Genomic DNA, 26,932 nt, shown 5'->3' with positions numbered 1-26,932 from the left:
AAGCTAATTAATACCACAATGCCACTGCTGTTCAACAGTTAGCATGCTTGATTCTTATTAGAGTTTTTGACCCCGTAAGGATTAAATGGTGATTGTGCTGTATTGGTTGTTAAGTAAAGTTTTATTTTCTCTGCCATACAGGAACAAATATATGCACATTTCAATTTATTTTCAGTGTAATAAAGATAGAGGAAACATACCTTTTGTACAATACAACTGATACAAGTTAGGACAATGCCTTTCCCAAGGATAATACAAAGATTGTTGCGTCACCTAATTTGGGTGGTTAAATTGGTGTCGTTTATCTCTATACCTTATTTTGCAATAAAACTATCTGATGATGTACACTTCAATGAACTCAGAATTGTGAATAACACTATTAAAAAAGAACCTCTATCGGAATCACCAGATTCAACAGCTTCAGATTTTCAAAATGACGAGGATGACATAGACTCAGCGATAGATGTTTATCCCGTTGAAGCCGATAAGATTATTGTATCATTTGAAAAGGAAACTGTCAGTCAAAATGGAACGACTTTTATGGATAAAAAGACAAAAGAAGAAATGTCTCCAGGACATAGAGAAATGGAGAAAGCGAAAACACAAATGAAAGCGGAAGAGAGGGTAAAGTCCATACTTCTTCCTCCCATTCATACAGAAAGACTTCTAATAGACCCGAATGCCCCAGGTAAGTCGAGATCATCATCATGCAATTATGTTCAGTGTAATAAATTGAATTAAATCAAATTCAATTTGTTTTAATTCAGTTAAATTTAATTCCTTTCTTAGGTATGTTCAATTTGAAGGCTAAAATATGGAATATGTATTTGTGTGTATACAGCTGAATTATTCCGGATATGTCTACCTTGCTTAAACCTCTTTGCTTTCTGTAGTGACAGACTGAAGACCACACATTAAGTTGTGGCTAATTCATTATTAAATCATACATCAAATGATTTCGGAAAATGTAACGTTTACATTCATATGCCTTACTTCCTTAATAAACGTGATTCATATGACATTTTGAGGTTTTGGAAAGGTGAGTTAAATGTGATTTGCCACTGGGCGATATAAATGTATGGTTCTATCACAAACACACTGAGAGAGAGAGAGAGAGAGAGAGAGAGAGAGAGAGAGAGAGAGAGAGAAAGAGAGAGAGAGAGAGAGACAGAGAGAGAGATATTTGATGGTTAATTCATAAATACATTAAATATTGTGCATCGTAAAATTTACACAGCATTTCCAACAATTGTCAGCTGTCGTATAAATCGTTCGAGAGTTTGCAACATTTGGTCAAACTGGTATAATATATTTACATAGTTATTAAAATTACAATTATCATTTGGTCGAATATGAAGTCTGTCATTAAATGGGTGTATATATACTTTTATTTTTTTGCTACAACAGAGAGCAGAATGTGAAACTGTTAAAAAAGTAATATTCGTGTTCACACGACAAACGCCAAACAGAGCAGTGCAGTGCAGTGGTGAATGATAATGAATGTCATGCAAGGGGAAAATATTTGAAATCATTTAAATCAAGCAGTTACTAAGCATATTTGCTAAAATTAACTGACATGTTAGTTGACAGGCCATATCCCAGATGGCCAGATTGTCATTAGAAGCACATGGTTAAGACACAACTAAAGACACAATTAAAAGATGCATCAAGAAAGAAAATACCGTATCCGTCAAAAGTTGCAGTCAGCCAGATAGATATATGAAGTGTGTGGAACTCATGGCAAGTAATATTAGTTTTGCAGTGACGTGTGATGACAATTGAGATTCAATGTCGAATGCGCTTATTTTCAAGAACAAATTGTAATTTATAGATACATTGATGATAGACAATTACTGACATTAAGACGTGCTGCATTTATTTTATGCATTTTGCTTGGTCCAGGTTTGTAATGAATTCAGAAAATGAAATGTTAGAAATTGGTATTAGCGTTTCAATACAGGTCCTGCTTTCAATTAATTGTCGTTTGTGTTAAATACATGTTTAAGTTTGATGGAACACTGTTGAAAGTTCGCATCCTCTTAAGCGCATTGTGGTACATATTTGTACCATTTGCAACATTTCAGTCGTCTTTTGATAGCTTTGTTTCGTGAGGTGTTGCATAAGCACAGTACCTTTATTTACACAACAATAAATGAAACATAATATTGTAGTCCTCCCCTATCACATCTTCCCCTATACCTGATAATAAAAGGTGGACAGTTTTCCCCAAACCAGTGATACAAATTTTGAAAGTGCCCGTAATACCAGAGGAGATTGTGAAAACTGTAAGATTTGACAATCGGAACACTTTAAAGATTTTCAGGCAAACATGTGCGCGACTTAAATCTAGAACCTGCATGAGCATATATATATATATATATATATATATATATATATATATATATATATATATATATATATATATATAATTATTTCACTATTATTTTCCGAGCGAGTAAGATTCGTAATACAGATAGAGTGTGTGGAACTCATTAAGACGTGCTGCATTTATTTTATGCAGTTTCGTATTATTGGCCAAGGGATATACCATTAAATATCATACCTTGCCTCAGTTGTTTCTTCCTCGTTGCATGTATTGGTCTGGAGCATACAGGATTTGCACAAATGGACGATCATGGAGCGGCAACTTATGTATGATGAGCCATGTTTAAGATTATATGTTGACCCACAGTATGCAATAGCGGCTGCTCGTTTGATCATTGCTTTATTTTTGTTATCGTATTTTTTCCATTAATTATTATTTTCGCAGCGACTGATGTTGTAGAAAATATGACCTTTTATGGTGCACTAACCCCAGGTACACTGGAAACTTAACGGAATCATGGGTAATAATATGCCAGAGCTCCATATTTCACTAGTTCGGTCACTATTTGAGGCATATTTATTTAGAATGTCGTTCCTCCAGTATTTATGAAATATTGTTACAATTTTATTTTGAAATAGAAAACATTGCATACAGTGAGTTCCTTGTTGGTGTTTATCGTCGAATTCGGCTGTCTTTTGAAAAATATTTTCGTGGTAATAAGCATCTGATATAAGAATTTGGCTGTTTTGTATATATATTTTTGTGGTAATAAGCAGCTGAGATTTCTTCGACACCTGTGTAATGAAACGTGTAAAAAAATGATCTGAAATGCACTTTAGATATGTCCATAGGAAGCTTAACTTTGTACAGTAACGAAGAGTTGGAACGTTTATATTACAATCGAGCATATTATCCCCTAGGAAAGGAGAGGTATTATACGACAGATGTTTGCAATTTCCTTAAGGTGGCACAGTTTCGCATTATTGGCCAAGGGATACACCTTTAAATATCATACCTTGCCTCAGTTGTTTCTTCCTCGTTGCATGTAGTGGTCTGAAGCATACAGGATTTCCACAAATGGACGATCATCGAGCGGAAACTTATGTATGATGAGCCATGTTTAAGATTATATTATGACTCACAGTATGCAAAAGCGGCTGCTCGTTTTCTCATTGCTTTATTTTTGTTATCGTTTTTGTTTCATTAATTATTATTTTCTCAGCGACTGATGTTGCAGAAAATATGACCTTTTATGGTGCACAAACCCCACGTACATTTATAACACAACTTACTAATCAAAACTAACACTTGTAACGCAACAGTAGTGATTGGTCCATGTTTATTAGTACTACACAATGACCTCTGAGTAAGAATATTTCAAGATGAATATGAAGGATCCGATATATATATATATATATATATATATATATATATATATATATATATATCGATAATACAAAATCATATGGCGAATAACAATCATTTCAAGTGCACTGGATCCAGCAACACCACATGTGTGTCAGGGATTGATTAAGATAAATGCAATAAACTGACAACGAACAATACGAAACTAGTATCTAAGTAGCCTGAGTGCTTTCGACAATATAATGCAATAAGATAATATAGCTTCAATCCTGCAATTGGATTGAAGCTGTTGTAATACAATGTTACTCTTCAAATATATTTAAAATCTGATTGGCTAAAAGTAATTACTTACTAGAGTGTTCTAAGACATTATTCTTACACTATTACATAATGGAGTTTCTAAGGCATTATTTCGATATACGACGATTTTGCATTAAAAAATCATTAATGTGTTTGTTCCATTGTCTCTCGGACTGCTACAGTGATGAAACTTACACACCTGTGTATAGCATATATTTTCTTGTACACGTGCAAATGAACCCTATTATTATTATTATTATTATTAAATATATACACGTTCAGAATAAAAGATTTTTAAAATAATTTTTGCTCATGAAATTTCATTTTCTCGACCATATAGTACGTGTTGTGCATGCACATAGTAAACGCTAGCTTATGGGATACTTTTCTAACTAAATTGAATCGTTACTTCAGGTGAGATGGGGAAGCCAGTGATTATAGATAAGAACAAATTATCCCCCGAGGAACGCCATAAATATGACCAGGGATTCAAAAGAAATAGTTTCAATCAGTATGCAAGCGACATGATTTCGCTCCACAGAAGTTTGCCAGATGTGCGAGACCCAGAGTAAGTTTAAAGACTCTCTTGTTAGTGATTTGCATTGCTATGTGAGTCTTAAGTTGAATTGATGCATGTTTTAGAGTTTTATACGAGGATGGCGATATTTAATAAACACAGAGGCTTTACAAATCCATTGATTCAGATCCACAGCCACATAAATTATGAGTAAGAAAGAAAATAGCAGCCAGAGTGACCAGAAGATCGAGACTCAAAACTATCATGGGAAACAATATGCTAAATGACAAATATTAGATGTTCATAAGCCATTAGATAAATCCAGAGAACATAATTCATACAAAAGAAAGTATTCGTCTCCAACGTGACTTTCTTACTGTACTACCAGCTATCTTACAAAAATGCAAAGAAGACTTGTCTTTTCCAAAATAGAAATTTACACCATGTGCAGAAGTATCTAATGAGCATCCTAATGGCAGGTTGTGATCAAACATGAGTCATAGCTGACACTTGTCTAAAGCGGTACGGATGAAATATTAACTTCTAATATATTTTGTATGCTTTAAACCTTATTGTGCCTTTAAACTGAGATAAAATAGCTGCTAAGAAATTTGTTTTGCAAATTGTAGCAATGATAACCAATATTTTCCGAATCGGAATCATGTAAACACGGAATAGCAGCAGCAGTTTTGTATATGATGTAGTCTATGTTGCCTTGTTATTCAAGGTACGAAGGTGACATGCGTATTCAATCTGGACAAATACGTGCGCGATATCTGCAAAAGGTTTCACACCGGAATAATTTGACTTGGCCACACATAAAATGGTGTGCTCTTATACACTCTTGATTTTCTTTTCTAGGTGCAAGTATATAGACTATCTGAAAGATTTGCCTGATGCGAGCGTCGTCATTATTTTCCACAACGAGGCTTGGTCCACATTAATGCGCACGGTATACAGCGTGCTCAACAGATCACCAATGCATCTGCTGAAAGAGATCGTACTAGTTGATGATTTCTCAGACTTTGGTATAATTATTAGCAGCTGTAATGCTTATTGCCTTGCTGTCGTTATTGTTATTGTTGTTGTGTTCACTTCAGTGTTGGTAAATGAATTTGAATATTATTACATGTAAGTACTTTATATTTTTATAATTGCAATTTTACACTTTTATAAATAATAATTATCTAAATATATGCAAAAGTCACTTTCAAACTATATTCATCATTTGTTTACTAAATACAATTAGAAGCCATAGCGGTGTCAAGACAGACAAAGCAGAAAATAAAACAGTAAGTGACAAACACCTATTAATGGGTTAGTTATTACAGCAAAACTGGGAACATACTTCCAATAGAACCCAACAAATCTCCAAAATGATCAGACCCAATAGAGTATTAAATTCAGAAAGCGTCTTCTATTGCTTGAATTTTGTTTGGGTGAGCTTTTAATTTCCCTGAACCACTTATCAGGCACCTTAAGCATTCAAATCTCATATATGCAAGGTTACACTTGGTGGGTATCACCCTGAGCTCAGCCATGGGTATATTGTCGAAACGGTCACCAAGTACGGTTAGGTGCTGTTCCCGGTTTTGAACTTTTGTAGGAACGTCATCGGCAAAGCTTTTTCCAACATTTTCCATCCCCATTATTATTTTATGAATAATGTGACCACAAGTCGCTACCATTACCAAAGAAAACCCATCTTTTGCAGTTGAAAAGGCAGCTAACTTCCGGGAATTATCTGCACTCAGTACCTTCCATTTTCCCTTATTAATGTCAAACTTTAAACTATATTTATACCTTGCCAATTTTCCGATTACGCTTTTGACATCAAGCAATGGATCCTTGCAAAAATGACGTGACCTTGTTTACATGACCAATGGTTTGAAACACTTCTTCATACTGCAAGAGAAAGTGGGTGGAAGCACACGTCTATGAAAAAGAAGGCCTGATCGTATTATCTAATTGTTGCCCCATCAGAATACAAAATATGCAATCAGTCCAGAATGGCTTTCTCACAGTCAAAACGTGGTTACCAATACTGCTGTGCCAAACTCTCCAAGCAAATGAGCTATCATTAATTTATGTTAAGGTTTTTTAGTGCATGCGCCTTTATAAGAACATCGCCATAAGTATGGGCTTTCAAATGCGGCCTGAAAAATATTGGACCCAAAATATTGTAACGCAGAATATCACTACCATTTTCATCTTGAATTAAAATGAAGTAGATAAAACAGTATCTTATGTTATAACAATAACATAATTTAAATAAAGTATTACTTCAACATTTTATTTAACATTTACATATCGTTCATTTATTGAATGAAACTTGAACACCGCTCACTACTACATGACCTTTTACTTTAATAAGGTGATTCTAATTAAGCTGTGAACCGAACTAAGTTTATTAAATGGTAGTTGCTAATGGTGGCAAGAATATTTGAAGGGCAGAATGCGTAATGGTTGTTTCTAGAGAATCGTGTTCCATCGGACTTGGATACATATTTCAAAAGTGGAGATATATAGTAATTTTGGAGTCACTTGTGCTTCATTGTGTACGTGAAAGAAAAGATGATGAATCCGAGACTTAAAACATAAAATAATAATTTTAACAAATAATAACTTTCCTTGCGTATATATATATATATATATATATATATATATATATATATATATATATATATATATATATATATATATATATATACTGTAGAATTACACAAATATACACCTGAATTTAACATTTAACATTAGTCAGGTTGTGGAAATATTTAAATACACCTCTAAATTACTTTTACTTTGTACATATTTTCTTGAACAAGGACACTAAGGCAATTCCACAAGTACTTTCCACATGATCTTCTCCTAACAGATCCAGATCTGAGGGATAGCAAATACAATAGTGCAGCAAATGTTTCACATATATATATATATATATATATATATATATATATATATATATATATATTGTGTGTGTGTTTCGTGTGTGTGTGTGTGGCTTGTTCACTGTACTGTTTATACATTGATAGCAGTTAGCTGTAAACTAATCTTTACAAAGTACAGCATTGCTTCCAATGACGTATTACCATTTCATATCAAAATACAGCTTTGATTACAATGAAGTATTAACATTTCCTGTTAAAGTACAGCATTTATTACAATGACCTATTACCATTTTCTATCAAAGTACAGCTTGGATTACAATGACGTATTACCATTTCCTTTCAAAATACAGTTTTGATTACAATGACGTATTGCCATTTCCTATCAAAGTACATCTTTAGTTGCAAAGACGTATTTCCATTTCTTATCAAAGCACAGCTTTGATTACAGTGACTGTTGTTGAACTTGATCATATTACTTTTAGACTGGTTTAAGCTATATCATTATTTTCTATGACTGTATCGTAAACGGCATCAGTCTGATCTAGTATCAACTGCATCAGTATATTCTAAGATTGGTTTTATAAAAAATATACATGCTAGTTAAACACCTTAAAGAAAATGAGAACAGCATCAATTTATGTATTACTGCAAGCATTTTGTTACATCTATTTTGAGACTATGTGGCGACTCTATTTGAATCCGAAACTGAAAGTATGACCATCGAAATTATTTAGTACAGAGATATTGTTGTTCTGCTTGAAACTGTATATTTAGAGAAAATCGATCTTTCAATAAAACGATATGTTTGGCTGGAATCGAATGTTTCAAAACCATTGTTTAGGCCAATCAAACAGTTGTTTCAAAACGATATTTATATCTCTTTGAATGATTCTACTACATAAGATAAATAAATGTCATGATTGAAATACCCTAGGTTATTCCCTGTACCATTTTTGCAAATTTAGACTTGACTGAATTCTTTAGTATATAGCGTTTTGTCAACACATACAAATATCCCATTCTCCTTATCAGGGTACGTAGGTTGCCTGGTTCTCATAAGGTCTGAGCGTCCAACTCAGTAAAACGTTCGGCAGCATGCTAATGTCTCTCTAGATCGAGCCTAGTAAACTGCGCAGCGATTCCAACGTTATTCTGGTATCACGGCAGATTATCCTGATCCACAAATGCACTTCCTGTTGCTTGCCTACTTAGTGTAGGAATAGGAACTGTATCATAACATTAAATCCTTACACACCTGTGTGATTAGGGCAGGAGAATATCGGGCTGATCATTATACCACACTAGTAAAATGGTTCTCCCAACATTAACGGAAGGATCTACAAGACATAGATACATACAGAGCACATAGTATTAAGTCCGTAAGAACGTTTTCATGTGTCAAACCACAGTGCGAGATAGACTTATAAACACAACAATATATTATTCAAGAATACACTCTCCATAATCACTGGATTTAGGTATTATAACAAAATATATAACTTATTGGATATACATAGGTTTAAACATGTTTCGTAGCAGTATCTTATTAACTCAGCTTACTAGAGCAATTGGCCTGTAATTATTTACAGTTTTTATACGGCTTTCTTTAAACATGGGAATTGTGTATAAAGTTTGTCTAATCTCTAGTTTTATATGACCTTTTCTAAGCATAGGGATAAATAATTTACAACCAGTCTGGAATAAAAACAATTATCTCAATTGGCCAATTTGAATAAGACGGTTAATGAATACGTTATATGATCAGTACATTTTGCTTTCAAAACGTTATAGCTAATTCCGTCGGTGACCCTCGCCTATGTTAGTCAGCACAGTTATATTTCAAGAACTTTATTTTCAATAACAAAAGAGGTCAAAGTTTCGTTTTGTCCTTAGAGGTAGATTGTAATAGACGTTAGATGTAGGTTGTGTTTATCTTTATAGGTAGGTTGTGAAAAGCCTTAGAAGAAGGTTGTGATAGAACTTAGAGGTAGGTTATGATAGACCGTAAAAGTAGGTTGTGATAGACCTCACATGTAGGCTGTGATAGACCTCACATGTAGGCTGTGATAGACCTCACATGTAGGCTGTGATAGACCGTATATGTCGGTTATGATAGGCCTCAGAGGTAGGTTGTCATAGATCTTATAGGTAGATTATGAAAGGCCTCAGAGGTAGGTTGAGATAGGCCTTGAATGTAAGTAAGTTGGGAAAGGACTTGGAAGTAGGTTCTGACAGACGCTAGATGTAGGTTGTGATAGACGTTAGAAGTCGGTCATGATAGGCATCAGAAGTAGATTGTGTTATGGTTTATGAGGTAGGTTGTGAGGTTTGTCATTTAAATCATCACGATCAGATACATATCAAAGTAAACATTCAGTAGTGAAAAAACTATAGTGAATGTATGTTTTCTTGCTCGTAGAAATACACATCAGTGTATTTAATTTTCACGGCAGAGTATTATTAGTGCATGGTGTTCTACATAGAATAAGCACCAATTAACAGTTTTGTCTATGTGTTTATCGTGAAGATTTAAAAACAAAATATTCACGATGAAAACAATGTTCTGGTTTTACAAAATGACAAAGTAATAACTGGTAATAAAAGTAAAAGAGATGAGAGACTTTAAGGGTCCATAAGGGTTAACATGAAACATTTGCTTTTATTTATTTATTTTGGTAAAAATATAGATCACTTAAAGCAGCCCTTAGACGAATATGTTACCAGTCTTCCGAAAGTGTCACTTATCCGCCTAAAGGAGAGATCCGGATTGATCCGGGCCAGGATAGCAGGCTTTGACGCTTCCACCGGACAAGTCGCCATTTTTCTTGACTCTCATTGTGAAGCAACTGAAGGTCAGTTGTGTTAGAAAGGTATTTCCTATGATGCACGTTTATATTGTGTCTTTATTTTTTGTTAAATGACTCTGTATGGCAATGACCGCTATACAATGTTGTTATTTTGGTCCTTGTTTTATATGATAAATCTGTTTACAGTCTCAGGTAATTTCCCATTGGATGATGAAGTCCCGTTGGTTAGTTTGCGACACAAGTCACTTATTGTGACATTGAGTCGTAGTAGAGGCGTGGGGATGTAAATAACGAGAAAGAAGTAAACTATTAATTCATTATATTTCCTAGTATTGTTCTTTCGGACATGTGATATAACAATTTAGGACCTTTCTGGATTTAATTTACAATAATGTAAGTTCATCATCAGTTTTCATTAGATATCTTTAAAAATGAAATTAATTGATAATTTTGACAAACGTTGTTGGTTTTGCTTGTTTCGGTTACTTACTTTAAGACATTGAGTCGTAAGACTCAGTATATTTTGACAAGGTATACAGTATTTACAATGAACGAACAGAAAGGTCATTGAGATGAAAAGGTTCATTGTATGCTATATCATACACAAGACAACTACATCTTAAACTATTTAAACACCATGATGGACAAGGTGAACATGAATTAATGTTCATGTACGTTAGGGTCTAGCCGGAAATAGCGATCATTTTATAACAGCAGAAGTATTCATTAAAGGAACAGTGAATGTGCATAATTACATACAAACATGCATACATACATACATACATATATACATACATACATACATACATACATATAAGAGATTATTCTTTAGTATTTTAAAAAATTATAACAAAAGTGTTATCTTTAGAATACAAAGTGATTTCGAAATCATAATGAAATAATTATTTGTACAATGCTGACAATATTAACAAATTTCTGAAATCAAACACATATTTATTTGTTTTTCTTGTTGTTCATTTTTCTTTGACTTACTTTGCATTTAAACTATGTACCATTGTTATGGCTCTACCGTAGCCCATTTCCACAAAAGTTTGCCTATCTTGATTTGGTAAGCAGTGGTGCACTTTCGAGTTGCTTGAGTATTTTTGAACTTTAAAGATTACAATGGTTTAATTAAGCGGCCTATCTAATATATGTAAAGAACAAGCAATTATTTAAGTTTCGGAAATTGTAATACCACACGTGATGTGCGGGATGTTTAATGTTTACGAACAAAGTAAAGCCGCAGCTACCGTGTCTTCTAACACGATGTGATAAATGAACCTTGCTTTTATAAACAGCAATAATTGCAGACAAGACTGTTATACGTGTTATAAATGAGATATAAGATAATCCAATCAAGGAATTCAAAATAGTCATTTGACTGATGTTTCGAATGTTTTTATACAGAACTCTTTATCCTTTACCCCAGTTAACCATCACTTTGATCCTAGATTTGATTGACATGGACATAGATCATTTCGTTAAGTGCTTCTTGAAATTGGGTCGCTTTACGTGCTTTCTGTCACCATTATAATAAAAGTATAAACTGCAACTTCCGGGGAGCAATTACAAAGAATGGCGAGTGATCTTTAACTATATTTTATATGTCTTCATTTTCTGATGAGAAAACTATTCCAAAATACTTCAAAATCTACCCAAAGGAAACCAGCTATTAGATAATTTGTGTCTGAATTTAAAAAAAAAAAAAAAAAAAACATTTTTTTATCTTTGATCTAGCAATTACAAGATTTCAGCACTCGAATATCAAATGTTAATTTAATAATTTTCAGATAGTTTATCGATTCGTCTATCTTAACATCTTAACAATTAGATAAATACATTAGGATTCAGTTACTCTACATAATTAAGGAAGTATTTATGTTGTTAGAATAAAATTTTCATCATATGTCTTACAATCAGTAATGTTTAAGATCGGAGAACAAACATATATTTCAATACCTATTAAAGAATGTGATGCTTTATGATTTTATGTGATTAATAAGATATAAATTGTTAAACTTATTTTGACATTTAGTTCCAGTCGAGTCGAGGGGGAAGTAAAAAATGATAAAGTAAACAAGTAATTCATCATATTTCCTAGTATTGTTCTTTTGGACATGTGATATAACAATTTAGGATTTGTGTGGATTTATTTCACAATAATGTAATTTCATCATAAGTTTTAGTTATATAACTTTGGGAATAAAATTAATTGCTGCGTTTGACAATTTCGGTTACTTATTCTAAGACTTTTCACACATTCTTCTGTTAATACGATAATGGTGTGGCAAGCGCTATAAACGTTTTCGGATTTAATTATTTAGATTCAATATGGTCCCCGGAAGCGGTCGATGGACGTTCGTTGCAAGAATGAGAATTATGCATCCACACGTCAAGGGAGATAATCATGTTATCAAACTAGTCTATACATAAATTTTAATGACGAAACGGATGTGCCTCCGTCAAGATTACAGTGTTTTCAGTTATTTGCTAGATTTCGTCGTGATAATGATTCTTAGAGTCTCTGTGCATAACATGTTTTTTTTTTCTCCAAAGAAGTTGAATGTTGGCAGCTATGAAAACTGAAGTCGTGAATGAATATAGTTTCGAAGACCAAGGAAAATTCCCATTTAGCTTAAGTGTCTTTCTTAAAACATTTTCTAGCTACTCTTCTCTCGTGTAACAAGTTATTTCTAAATATTTTGGCATTAATTGAACCAACTATCCATTATATATGCAAATGTTGTTCTACCTGCAACAGTATTTGATCTGCTTAAAATGATCAAAATTATTTTATTTAGAATCGATTTGAGATTGCCTACTCATGATTCTAAAAATAATATGAACGTAATTTTCAAACAACAATTTTTCCGATCAAATGACTTAGCTTACTCGTTCATTTGTATAAATTTGCTCGAGTGTAGCGTTGCAGTCTGCATATAAGTTTACCTTATTTCTACTTAGCAGTGTTGTATTTTATGCATTGCATTGTACTACTTTTTGTTAAATATGTAGTCACTAATTCTTCAACTAATAGTTCCAACATGCAATGAATGGTCATACATTTGATATGATACAACATTGTTTTCATTATTCACAAGGCATAAGAAGAAACAGGTCCGTTTCATTGATATGCTTATTATCTATTTCATGAGGAGATACTGAGAAATATCAGTTGGATAAAAATTATATCGCCAGTGGCGATACATCTTCAGGACCAAAGTGGATATGTCACTTTTGTAGCTACTTTTCCTCTTCCTATTTAGGATGCATATCTGCCCTTACTAATGTTATTCAGAACTGTATTTCCATATTAAGGCCTATTTTTGCATTGCCCCTCCCTCTCTCTATTTATATTTCTCTCTCTTTCAATCAGAATGAAAATATGTCAAGACTGTTGACCCTCTAGAATACAATTATACTAGGCACCACCAAGAATGCCTAAATTGTAACCTCAACCCAGAAAAAGCATTTTTCAAGCATTGTCAGTTTAAACATTAGTTTGGCACAAGAATCGTGCCAATTAACAATGTCTGAACTCTTTGTCCTGTCGTTATTCTATATTCACTCATACAGTACTATATACTGCTTATACTCAGCGACAAGCGGTATCATTGCTAAGAGGGGGAAAAAACACCTTTTGATTGTATTTGCTAATACAATTATTTTAGAAGCGATTTTAACTGTCATCACAATCATGATCAAGTGTAGAAACAAAGGAACAATCACTAACCATCAGGATTGATTATTTCCTGTTTCTATGATATATCAATCCCAGAAACGTTCACTGTGTCAATCTGCAGTTGAACAAATCTTCACGAAAAAATCCCTTCATTATTAGAATGGGAATTTCATTAATTTTGAGAAATACAAAATTTGTAGTATTAAATGTAGAATGTAATTTTGTAAATTATTGTTTTCCTAAATGTATTGTATAATTTGTTATCGATGTAGTAATTCAGTCGTCAATGACATTCACACATGATGGAGAAATACATCCATGGAAATTGATTGTTTGCACAATTAAATATATATAATAACACGAACATCTACATTGTTTATGTAGATATTGTACAAATATTTCGCACGCAAATTGAAATAGTTCTCATTGCTACTCGTGAAATATTGTCTGACATATAACAAAAAAACATTAGATACACTCAATCAATGTCGCAACTGACACAGGCAATATCAACAATAAGGTCAATAGAGTTGCCTGCTTAATAATTATGTATGATGTATTTGCATTCTTCATCCATTGTTTCCTGCCAAAAAGTTTATTAAATCGAACATACGAAGCAATTGTTTAAATATAAGATCTTTCTAATTGTTAATTTTCACGAAACATCTTTCTCCATTCATCATTTTGATTGTATACTATAAAATGAGTTGCTACCATACATTTACTTATGTTTTGTTCCATTACTTACGTTTAGTACCATTATTGACTATATCAATAAACGATTTGTAAAGTTTAATTGAAGATACTCTCTGTAGCGGTCATGACTCCAATGAGGTGACCCCGAGATCACATATATATATATATATTATAGCTTTTTTCTGCTACTTTCTTTTCTCGAATAACCAACCAAAGTCATCCGCACATTTAATGAAATGTTCAAAAACTCTGAGATATCCTTTCCTTCGGCTATTTTTGGAAAGGAATTATTCAGCAAAAGATGATATGAATTTGCTGTAATATTGCAAATGTACTATTTTATATCCAAATATCTTTCTCGCAATATAATATGTGATTATCACAGGATGGTTGGAACCACTTCTTGATAGAATTGCGAGAAATGACTCAACCGTCGTTGTTCCGGATGTCAACAACATTTCAGACGATACCCTTGAGTTCCAAATACTGGGCTGCAATGAGACTCTGGCGGGCGGATTTAGCTGGGACTTGATTTACCGATGGCATGCAATTCCAGAAACAGAGCGTAAAAGAAGAAACTACAACGACTGTCATCCCTTCAGGTGGGTAGTCTGTATATAATTGGCGTGCATGTGAAGCTCTTTGTTCTTCGTCGAACAAACAATGTCTTTTATTGTCCCTGTAATATTGATAAATATGCATCCATATTATGCTATTATTTAGCTTGGCTGCCTAGCAGTATCTCTTAAGGATTCATGCGTCTAGGTGACTATTTTTCAACAGGGATACCTCTTAGTTTTGTACCCTAAAGTATTATCGATGTCTGTATCTTGTTTGCTTGGAGTTCACGGAGTTAAATGTTTTATGCGCAAATGCCACTTTCATCCTTGGAATACTACTTGCTCTCTTTCAGACTTGACTATTAAGTACTCTTCATTAGAATCATCGCGATGCTGACTATTGCGCACAATTTTTATTTGCTTTGTTGATATTGTTATCGATGAATCCCTGCTCCATTACTTATTCTAAAGGTCAGTCGTATTCAATCATATTGTAATACTTGTTCAAAGCGTATAATTTCTGCTAACATATGTTTAATCTTCTTGGTCATTTACTGTTGCAATAAATAGTCATTCACATTGATCTTAACTTTGAAATAATCCAATAGTCGTACCTAACCATTACTCACAATGAAGGACTTGTAAACGCTTTAGGACATAAAACGAGAAAAAGAACATCTACTTTGCAAAGAGATACTTCAAAACAGATACTCAGGGGCACAATCATAGCTCATTTCATACCGAATTTGACCGAGTTACTCCGTACTTATCCGAATAACTTCCCAAGTTACTTTATACTCCAGCCAATCAAACGCTGGTGGGCACATGAACATAACAAAATGTCGTCCATTGTTATTTAGAAATATTTCAGAAATAAAAGTAAATAAATGATTGAAATTTATATGCAACTTATCCACATACTTTCAAAAACAAATCTGATAAACTCATATTAAACGCATTTTGTTATAGTGACGTTTCGGATGCAGAGAAATAGCTTGAACAACTTGCTCTTTGATTGTCAGGATTAAATTTGTTTACTTCGATACCGTTTCCTTACTTACATGTACATGTCCAGATGTAAACAGCTCAAAGCTACTCTCTCGTATGGGTTTGAAATCCGTCCTGGTTTCCAGAAAATATTACAGGATGGTTCCAATATTAAATTTCGTCAATATCTGCGGCAGCATCGCTTTTGAATATGCATATTTCAACTCGATAAACGATGTTTAAGTGGTTACAGAACTTGATGCTGATGCTGAAGCGTTTGCCATATTTTGCCCACCACCTATTACGGTCAGCTGACCACCCGCCACGTGATCAAAATTCCGAGCAAATTACGAACATCACCGAAGTCTGCATGAAATGGGCTATGCAAGCTAGTGATTTATTGTAAATGTACCGAATATAAAGTGTTCCGATCAGCATTTTGATGTTGATTGATTTTCATCAAACTTAAATATCGTTTGACAATAATTATGTCGCAACTTTATGATTATATCAATGCTCTAATATAGATAGACAGCAAGGCCGATAGCTACAGTCCTTTAAATGTATTTGTGTTAATTATATCTCAGCATTAAAACCCCACCTTCTTGCTTGGAATTATTATTTCGAGATTAGTATCCTCTTTTGTTTTTACGGAACCAATTAATTAACCATCCAAATGGCATCAGATATACAATTCAGAAAGGTATTTAAATGAATATTGCATGTACTTCAAGTACTACAAGACCTTATTACGGAATAATGACGTGCCATTGTTTCATTGCTTTTGTCAAAATTCGTAATGTTTTTGCTTTGGGCGATCATGTGGTTGTCCACATTTTTACACATAACACATTATAATGCGAAATATTTCGTAACATCGATGTCCATTCACTTTTATTATTTTTCTGCACGTTAGATAAAAATCTATGAAGTATATTTGACCACACAGATTATGTTCCTGTTCTACATCATTGACACATTCATGAGCAATGTCTAATGCGTTCTGTACGTATGTGAAATTTGTTTACTTAATCATAGTCAGTCCACAGACAAAGGTTCTAATTGTATTGATCCCTCTTTTCTTCGTTCCATATCTTTTAACCTGTATGCTTAATTCAAATAATGTTGCTGCCTCAAACACTAATCACCTACATTTAAAATAACCTTCTTCCAAAAACTCTGCCAGTGTTTAACTGACTTAATATGTTGAACTTATCATCAAAGGTGCCTGTCTCCAAGTTTTGCCGTAGTAAATTGTTACTTCCAGTATGTCCCTTATATTATCTTTCCCACAATATTGTTTGTGTACAGCTTTCGGAACGTACCGGTCTCGGCCTGTTGTATTGGCAATATGGACGACTTTGATGATACAACAACGGAAACAAATTGCACCTCAGTGTAAATATGTTAATAACGAGGCAAAAAAAAGCCGAAATACTTGCGTTAATGGGTCCTACAGTTGTACCGCATATGAGTTTGAGAGAACTAAGTTCAATATGAGCTCGATTAAGTATAACAATTCATATACAGGATAAAGGTTCAGAAATTGCATGTATAGTTGAGGATGAACGCAACTGTCGACGAAGTTTAGCTACTATCGCCGCTAAGGCAAATGCAGATTTTGAGCATGTTCATGTTCACAATGGTCAAAACTTTCAGTTGTTTAAACTAATACGTCCTCTTCATAATCGTTAGTCGTATCTCAAGCGTATACAGACGTTTCAAAACGTTTAATTAGTAATTATTTTCAACATTACATCACTTTAGAGAGACACTTATGATATCTAGATTAAAGGATGGCATTGTTCGTAATGTGGAATTTACCCTTCCAAGTTGATATAAGCAAAGATGGACTTTCACCATCTGTGACTTTTCAGCCATGGTTTCACAGTTGCGCCTGTTTGATCTGAATTATAAGGACAATGCGGTTATCAGCGATTAAATTAACAAATGTTATACAACGATTACTGAGAAGCTCTAATATATTCCAGAAGAGGATTGGTGCTTTACAGAAGCTTAGAAGTTCTGCTGGTAATAATCGATTAAAAATCTATAGTCGATACGGTGGCGCCAGCGATGAAAGATTCGGCTTACATACCCATCAAGGAATTTATCCATACGAGTAAGTGAGCCATTGCGACAATGTGTGGTCCGCGTTTGATGGCCAAATTTTTGGTGACTATCATTACCGATATTTATTTTTTGATGTGTTGTTGCTCGCGGATTTCTAAGAGACATTTCTTGATACTGTTTTGTGCACACTACTTTTTTTAACCCGGATGGCATGGGATGTTTTGATGTCACAACAAAAGTAGAATTGGAACTGCTCACTGATACTGGGCAATATCTGTTTTTTTTGAGCGTGGACTTCGTGGAGGTTTATCAATGGCGAGCCTTCGATGCTAACATCTTATATAGATAAGGTTATGATTCTGCTGTACTAAACAGTTACATCAAGTGTCTTTGCGCCAACAATATTTACGAATGGCAATGATGGTGCTCATGCCTGTTGTTTATTTTGAATAGAGTGCTTCCGAGTATATGGACAGTCACAAACACGTATATGTGTACAACAATAGCATCGATCATAGATAATAGATACGTCATTGAAGTTGATGTGAGGTATATATACAAATTTCCCCACACCCATAATGAGTAAATGTTGGCCGTAGACGCTTTTATAGTGTATCATGGGTGCTTGTCTCCGTATCAATGTAGAATGAATCCAAACGCAGTGATGACATACACCCTTGTTTCGATCGCAGACGTTGCTGACTGGCATAGCAAAGCCTCACGCGATGAACTGGAACGTTTGAGTTCGTACATGATTTACATGCGAACATATCAAAGCTATATTAAATTCGAGACGAAATGCACGAGAACACCTTAGGGTGAGCTTTGATATACTAGTTTGCAGCGCAGATTAAACCAACATAAGAAAGTTTTGTCAAGATTGCGGAAACAGTGGAACAGAGAAGAGAGTCGCGGAAACCACTGCAGTGATGGTGGGAACAGAAAGATGACCTGGATCGATTAGAGTGCGCCCGAAACGGTAGCACAAATTTATTAAACGTTCGATTACATGCACGAGCCTGTTAGAAGGCACTTGCAAATCTTCCACGACAGGATCGATCGGTAATCAAGTCAAGGTTAGTCAAGGCTAGATGCACCAGTTCTAAAATACGGAGAAGATGCATGGCAGATAACCTTTCACTATCCCAATAGGTTTGTTGCTAATTGTACCTGAAAAAAATTTAAAACCGATCTGTTGACGCAAAAAATTACCGTGGATACTTGGACGGGTTCTACCATCAAGGGAAGGGGACGGATGGGTATATTAAGAGTGGACTGAAAATTTTCTTCGGATGATTTTCACGAATTAGTGAAAATTTATATATATTGAGACCAAACCATACTGGGATCATTTTAAGCATACCTCAAATAATCTCTCGAACTATCTATGAATTTTGGTTGGGAACCTCAGCAAGAGGATCTGTCTCCTAAGGAAGAAGAACAATATACTTCCCCATCAGAATAGGAAACAACGAAACATGCCAAGGAACTTATTGGTAGTGTAACCAACGTTAACGCGAAATTGCTAATTTTGACAACCAAATATCCAGGGTTCAAATTTACTTAAAAATAATGCAATGAAGCAGCATTTTGAGCATTACCTAAATGCTTATAATTTCAGCAACGAAAAAAGGATATTTTGTTTGCCTTCTCTATATCAATCACCATATGAGAATCCCGCACTTGAGATTAATTTGGCTTCGCTGCACGTTATTACGGGTGGCCTAATAGTCGATCAGCAAATAAATAATCTGTGCATTTAATGGACGATGATACAGATAATAAATCGATCAATGAAGAAATTCGACAGAGAATTTTGTTACTGACTGGTAGAGACAAATTTTATATATGCGAATATTAATAGAAACCCAGATCTGTCATCTCAATAAAACTGCACCATACCAGGATGACCTAGCACGACCGTCGATGAGAATAAATCTTCAGGTTGGTCTGAAAACAATACTGAAACATATAACATTGTTGTTTAATCCATGGTGTTGCAAAGTCTTGTCATTTGTTTCAAATGTACCTGACATATTTGTTTCACGGTTAGTACTATGTTTACTTGTGTTATCTATTTCTAATGTGTATGATCGACCTATGTCCATAATTGACGGTAGGATTTAGGGCCTACCTGAATAATATCTTTTCTTAGGCAAACTGTTTCGTAGCTAATTCTTGTTTATGATTTTATATCTATTTTAAGATAATACTTACTTGGCGGTAAACATGTTGATCTCCGTCTGAGTTCGAAGTTGAGACAGATATGTTTCTAAATTGCGAATGTTCAAGAATACACTTGTTTATTAATTTGATAGGAAAATGACCCTCATGTTGTTTTCTTTATTGTATCTTAGTTTATTGTACATAATGATTGATCACCTTAGAATTATTCATTCCTACTTTATCATCTGACTACTGGAATTAGTATTTTGCTTGCTTTCAGTTATGATTATAGGGGATTTATTTTTTTAAAATTATTCATTGGACTTTTACAAAGCGCTCATTAGTACTTTAGTCAGATTCGGCCTGGGGTTAGAGCCCGTGACCTCTCTCATTCGAGGCGGACACTTTAACCACTTTGCGTTATGGCATATGACATTAAAAAGATAAGAATTAGTGTAAATTTCATTATATATATATATATATATATATATATATATATATATATATATATATATATATATATATATATATATATATATATACTCTTTTATGTATGCTGTGTTTATTCCCTATGATATCTTTTATGATCTAGGATTCCGACTATGCCTGGTGGTTTATTTGCAATAAGCCGAAATTTCTTCGAAAGATTAGGAAAGTACGACCCTGGCTTCAATTATTGGGGAGCGGAGAACCTAGAATTGTCTTTCAAAACCTGGATGTGTGGGGGTACTTTAGAGACGATTCCATGTTCACACGTTGGACATATTTTTCGTAAGACAATCCCATATAAATGGCCCGACTGGTATAACGTCCTGAAGCGGAACAATGTCAGACTGGCTGAAGTGTGGCTGGATGAATTTAAGGAGTTTTACTACGACCGAATTAACCACAATGTAGTAAGTAGACTAAATATAACATTTAAACAAAATCATTTGAACTCTTTTGTCCATAAAGATTCACACACATATATGTTTACTTATGGCTATTGTAAAAAGACAACGCAGGGCTGGAAGTGAATTTAGCGAAGAGCCTGTAAACTATCTCGTGAATGAAATGTTTCTTAATAATGTAATTGGACATTGACCAGACTCGTGCGCTTAAAGGCCGGCTAGGGATTAAACAGAATGATGCAAACCGAGTGCAACAACTGATATAAGGAAATGATATCCTTCCTAACCTGAACGTGTACCTTCAGCGAGCAATCGAACAAGAATCAAATTATGCATATTATTATCAAGTATGATTGATTTATGATTTAATACCTTGGATGATCAATGTATATACTTTAAAGACAAATATGAAGAATGTATTATATATCACCAAGGATAACGACGTATAGGATTTTAATTCAACGGAACAAGGTATGATTCTGTCACTAAATGCAATCAAAGTATAGACTTTGTACAAAAATGTGAATGTATCGTATGCAAGTAGGATGTATGTGTTATTGATGTCTTGTCGTTTAACGATATTGACTTGTTGATTTCAGTCCTATAGTGATATCAAATTATTAATTTCACTGATATAGTGATATTGAATTGTTGATAAAGCAATGGAAATAACTCTTGATGTCCAGCTGATGATCACGAAGTATTTCTAGTTTCATGGCTTTCGTCTAATGGCCAATGAGCCACCACGCATGCCTTGCCCCATCTCAGCCTGCCGAAAGATCCCTCTTTAGCGTCCTTATTCCCTGAAGACCTTTTGTTCCAGTAGCTTTGTTTGTTCATTCCGACTAAACCGATTCCATCTTCCAAGCCCACGTCACAATCGACCACACCATATGGGTTGCACGACACTTCCACTAAAGTTCTAGAAATCTCCAATACAAACAGCTAAAAACTAACATAACAGAGCCGTATAGGGCATAAGACACAGTTAGTCACGAAGGCAATGATTCACATTACGCATGCGCGCACATGAATTGGCATCGTTACACATTAAATTATTTCATCAAAAACTAACGTAAATAATTATTATTATAATAACCACATTCAAACATGAATATGTATCCGACAAGACTAATCACGCAAAAGTATACGAACTCGATCAGTACACATGATAGATGGATGCACGTATAACTCAGTTAAATTTGTCTGTCAAGTTCAAAACATGGCCAATCTGAAACCGATAGACTGACATCAGTAGTCCCATAGGTCTAACTGTCTCTAAAATGTAGCATAAATACTGAACCATTCCATATAATACAAATCTTTCACATAAACGGATCGCATGAAAGAATGCAATTTTATATTTCATGTACATCAGCAGCTGAAGTTCGCTCGCGTAAAGGTTATTGATATATGAAGTTCTCACCAAACTATCACTATAATGGACTGACATTAATCACACATATTTCCATGACAATCATTTTCGTATCTTTTAATATGTGTGCTAGATCCGTTCAGTGAGTATTGATCTTTTAAAAATTTGTAATTAAGACGTACTTTTGTAATTCACATGACAATAATAGCTATAAGTTTAAAATATAAGCTGGATATCCCATAGTTTGCTCGTCCCAACGGGTGAATGATAATTATGTTAAGGTCTAGCAGAAAACAGTTTCATATTTTCATATCGTGTCTCTTATATAAGAGAACTAATATAAGTTTGAATTATTTAGAATACGTAAGCAAGTTTATTCTTGTTTCGAAAGATACAGCTAATACTATTAAACGATCTTAAAATTTATTGCGTTGTTCATTGCGTAAAAAATCTATTGCACTCAAATATTTTGGTGAAGCAATATTATACGATAACAAAGCTACACATTCACAGAGAAAAACTGCATCATTTTGTGGGTTTAATTGGAAATAAATCAATCCCTTTGATCAATATATATTTCACCCAATAATAAAAAAACATTCATAAAACCATACAATTTGTCTCTTAAGTATACTTTATATTAAGGTTGAATGTAGAGTGAAATTACCAAGCTGATTTTATCAGGTCCAATTATGACTGATAGAAATATATACTGAAATCGCTACATAATCATTCATCTATCTGTTATGGTTAAACAGTGAAGTAAAAATATTAAAGTGTTCTTAAACTAAAATGGTTATCTCGACTATTTTACCATAATTGTAACTTTGTACTCTTAAAAAAGCAAAATTAAACGTCTGCCCTTCCAGACGAATGTTGCATAATCCATGAATTATTTTAATCTGTTGTTGAAACAATTTAACGTCAGCATGTCAGAACAAAGAAACAGCATTATTGTATTGAATGATCTCATGGACATAATGGTGTTGTTAGTATGGCCAATACAATTTACCGTCTACACAACAGTGAAACCAGAATAACAGATATCACCAACTGTAGCACCACCATTTAAGACCCCCAATTCTAAATCATGAAAACTATCATTCGCACTTTTTACCAGGATTGAATATTTTGTTGCAAAACAGACAAATATTTAGCGCCGTTGGCACCACGCAACATGGACAGCCAAGAAATAACCATTACGTCAAAATGTTCAAAGTGTTCAATACTTTATTGTGGACTTTACTGCTGAAATTTGATGATGTTTGACGATCCAGATAGTGCGTTACATACGAATGTGTTAGAGGTTATCTTCAACGTTCAATTAATATATTTTATACATTTTTGTACTTTGTTTAAGCTTGGCACATAAATTAAGTTCATTGGCGAATATTAGATATCCCAAAACATAATTCCAACTTATATTTCAGCCAAACAGTGAAATACTTCCGCTCGAGAAAAAAATGTGACAACAATTTACACTTTATACCATTAAGGTACTGTAAATAGACTTTCTAGTGTGTAAGGTGTTTTTGCTGGGTTTGCGATAGTGTAGCATACTCAAATATTAAGACCCATGAAACACAATGATTTAAAAATAATATATACAAATACTGACACCTCCGCTAAGGTAAATCGAAGTAAACTAATTGATGTCGTGAAACCAGGAAAAGGAGAAACTGTGAGAAATATAGATTTCATTACTTGTTTCATCACAGTAGTAGTCGTATGCAGAAAGGTGAAGAAACATAGTGTTTGATTTACAGTGTGTATTGCTTGATCCCGTAAAGTTTATTTCGTGTTTTATATCCTTCAGCCTTAATCTAAAGTATCCTCGTGAAACTGAACATAATTTGAAATCTAAATGAATTAAAATCCTAATTGAAGTCTAGCTCAATGAAGCCATTACAGTTTTGGTTTCTAGGAAGTATTTCGAAACAAGTTCCAGCCTCCATATGTTATTGCTACTATCTTACCTATTATCCCTGTCGGTCGCTTTTTAACATTAGCATTCTATGGGAATTTAGGATGGCTCGGTTTTCAAATATTTTGCTCAAGAGCGCTATTTATGAAACTGAGCACCAAGAGGTCAATGATGAGCATTTTGGATGAGTAAATTATGACCTCTAATAACAGAACTTCTTCTATGAAACTTTGTAGATAATGGCGAAAACAGTTGTTGTAAGTTGGAATAGAGAGCCTGGCGTTGGGCGTACTGGGCACATTTCCCTGGGTTTCATTTCAAACTCACGTGTTGTTGCCAGGTCAGGTTTAATTAATTTTATTCAAAAGACTATGATCTAAGTGAGACATGAAGTGTGCATGTCACAACGAATAGAGCTCCAACATGGTTCAGTAGTTAAAGTGCGAAGGTGGAAACATGAAAAGGAAGGTATATATTTTCCTTGTATGTTTCTTTTAATTAGGGCGACTACGGAGATGTAAGTGACAGGAAAGCTCTTCGCGAGAGACTAAACTGTAAGAGTTTTAGATGGTATCTCAACAACGTCTACCCGGAATTGTTTATCCCTTCGGACTCAAAAGCATCAGGGAAGGTAGATATATCACACCATCAGCAAGATTTTATTTTTATGTAATAAATACAAAGAAATTGACATACACAGTATGCAATATGATTTCAGATGAAATGAACACTATATTAAAAGGAAACAAAAATAATACAATTATCGATCCTCAAGAGACAGTACTGTTAGACGCAATGATCTCATACCGTGAACATCAAACAACTGCATTAATCTACCTTGGTAGTCTATGTTTGCCCCTATTTCCAAGGATCACAAGACAACAGTCGTTGTCTACTGAACGTCTTAAATATGAAAATGATAGATTAATGTCTATTCTAATCAAGCAATGACCGCACATCGAGAAACTCTAATTTCACACTTGCATGACTTCTAGGGATTATTAGTAATTCTTTTCGAGCCGAAGGATATTATGCCATGTAATACAAAGCGCGACCGAAACACATTACACAAAGAACTGTTCCTATCTGACATTACTAAACATGTATACCTAACTATATACGTGAAATGTTCTATGTTAACGATTTTGGGAGGATCCATCTTTCGAAACTAATTCCCGCTGTCATCAAGTCTCGTGGATACTGTACACCACGACGTCGACTTATATGAACTGGGTGATTACTCGGGTGGGAACTCACCATAATCAACAATTATTCGCTAAAATCTAACAAAGCGTTTAAAGGAGACGTAAATACAAATAACATGAATAATAATTATCCGTGAAGCAGAGTATCTTTTTTTTATTTCGTACTTCTGGAATATATATTTCTAAATTGTAAGAAATTTTAATGTCTGACATGCACTTACCTTGTCATTTTCTTGGTATTGCCAACAGTTTAATTCTGGCGGAATAGCTGTTTTGCTAACCACTTGAATAGTGTAACGTATATGCGTTTTCGATCATTAGTGGAAAGATAGTTATTAGATTATCATTAAAGAGAATCCCGATCTATAATTTGATTTACGCTTAAAAGGCGTTATCCAGTGTAATCGTATGATTAAAAGATGTTATCCAGCGTAGTTATATGCTTACAAGGAATTATCCAATGTAGTTTTATGCTTAAAATGCGTTATCCGATGACGCTTCTACGTAATTAAAAAGTTAAAGACAAGAATAATTTTACTTTTTATATGCGTGTATATTGTTATGACTCTTGGTCTTAAAATAGTTAACAGACAAAACCACAAAAAACAACACGTTTGGTAAAAGTCAACAAATCATTTTAATTGAATATAAAATGAATACAGTTCGAAAGCCGCGTACAGAGTTCTTAATTAAAATCCCAAATAATCTTAGATGTTATATCACAAATCTAAAAGTATAGACTGTTTGTAACAAATAACAGTGACATTGATTCCGTAACCCTCAGAATTAAGTATGCACATTTGATATGAATAACAAATATACCTATAAACACCACACACACACACATCTGTGTGGTGAGAGCGAGATAGTCAGGCAGATTAAATGCCACGTTTAACAGCTGTTCTTCCTTCTTCTAATACAGGTACGGAACAAAGAAAGCGCGACATGTGCCGATGTGAATGCAGAAAATCATTTACAATCATATCCCTGTCATAATGACAACCATTCTCAGGTAAGAAATTATTGGCAAAATGCAAATTATCCTTAACAATCTTTACAACGTAAGTTGTAGTTATTAGTTTTCTATACGTGCATAATGGTATCACTATTTATGAGCATGGGCAAACCACTATGTTGCATATGACGCAGATTTATGATGCCTGAATAG

The 26,932-nt window shown here is 34.0% G+C and overlaps 1 protein-coding gene across 1 annotated transcript in view; it reads left to right on the top strand.

Moving 5' to 3' along the window:
- Nucleotides 1-234: 234 nt before the first annotated feature.
- LOC149776767 (polypeptide N-acetylgalactosaminyltransferase 5-like) overlaps nt 235-26,932 on the top strand; it is a 34,581-nt gene continuing 7,883 nt past the window's right edge. The window contains exons 1-8 of the mRNA XM_089941352.1: nt 235-688; nt 4,406-4,559; nt 5,370-5,536; nt 10,084-10,248; nt 14,970-15,186; nt 20,963-21,266; nt 25,062-25,190; nt 26,687-26,776. Coding sequence (XP_089797478.1) covers nt 235-688; nt 4,406-4,559; nt 5,370-5,536; nt 10,084-10,248; nt 14,970-15,186; nt 20,963-21,266; nt 25,062-25,190; nt 26,687-26,776 — 1,680 coding nt within the window. The remainder of the gene's footprint in view (nt 689-4,405; nt 4,560-5,369; nt 5,537-10,083; nt 10,249-14,969; nt 15,187-20,962; nt 21,267-25,061; nt 25,191-26,686; nt 26,777-26,932) is intronic.

This window comes from Sinohyriopsis cumingii, chromosome 18 (assembly GCF_028554795.1).
Source record: "Sinohyriopsis cumingii isolate HCF-2022 chromosome 18, ASM2855479v2, whole genome shotgun sequence".
NCBI lineage: Eukaryota > Metazoa > Mollusca > Bivalvia > Unionida > Unionidae > Sinohyriopsis > Sinohyriopsis cumingii.
This window is presented reverse-complemented; position numbering and strand designations above follow the sequence as displayed.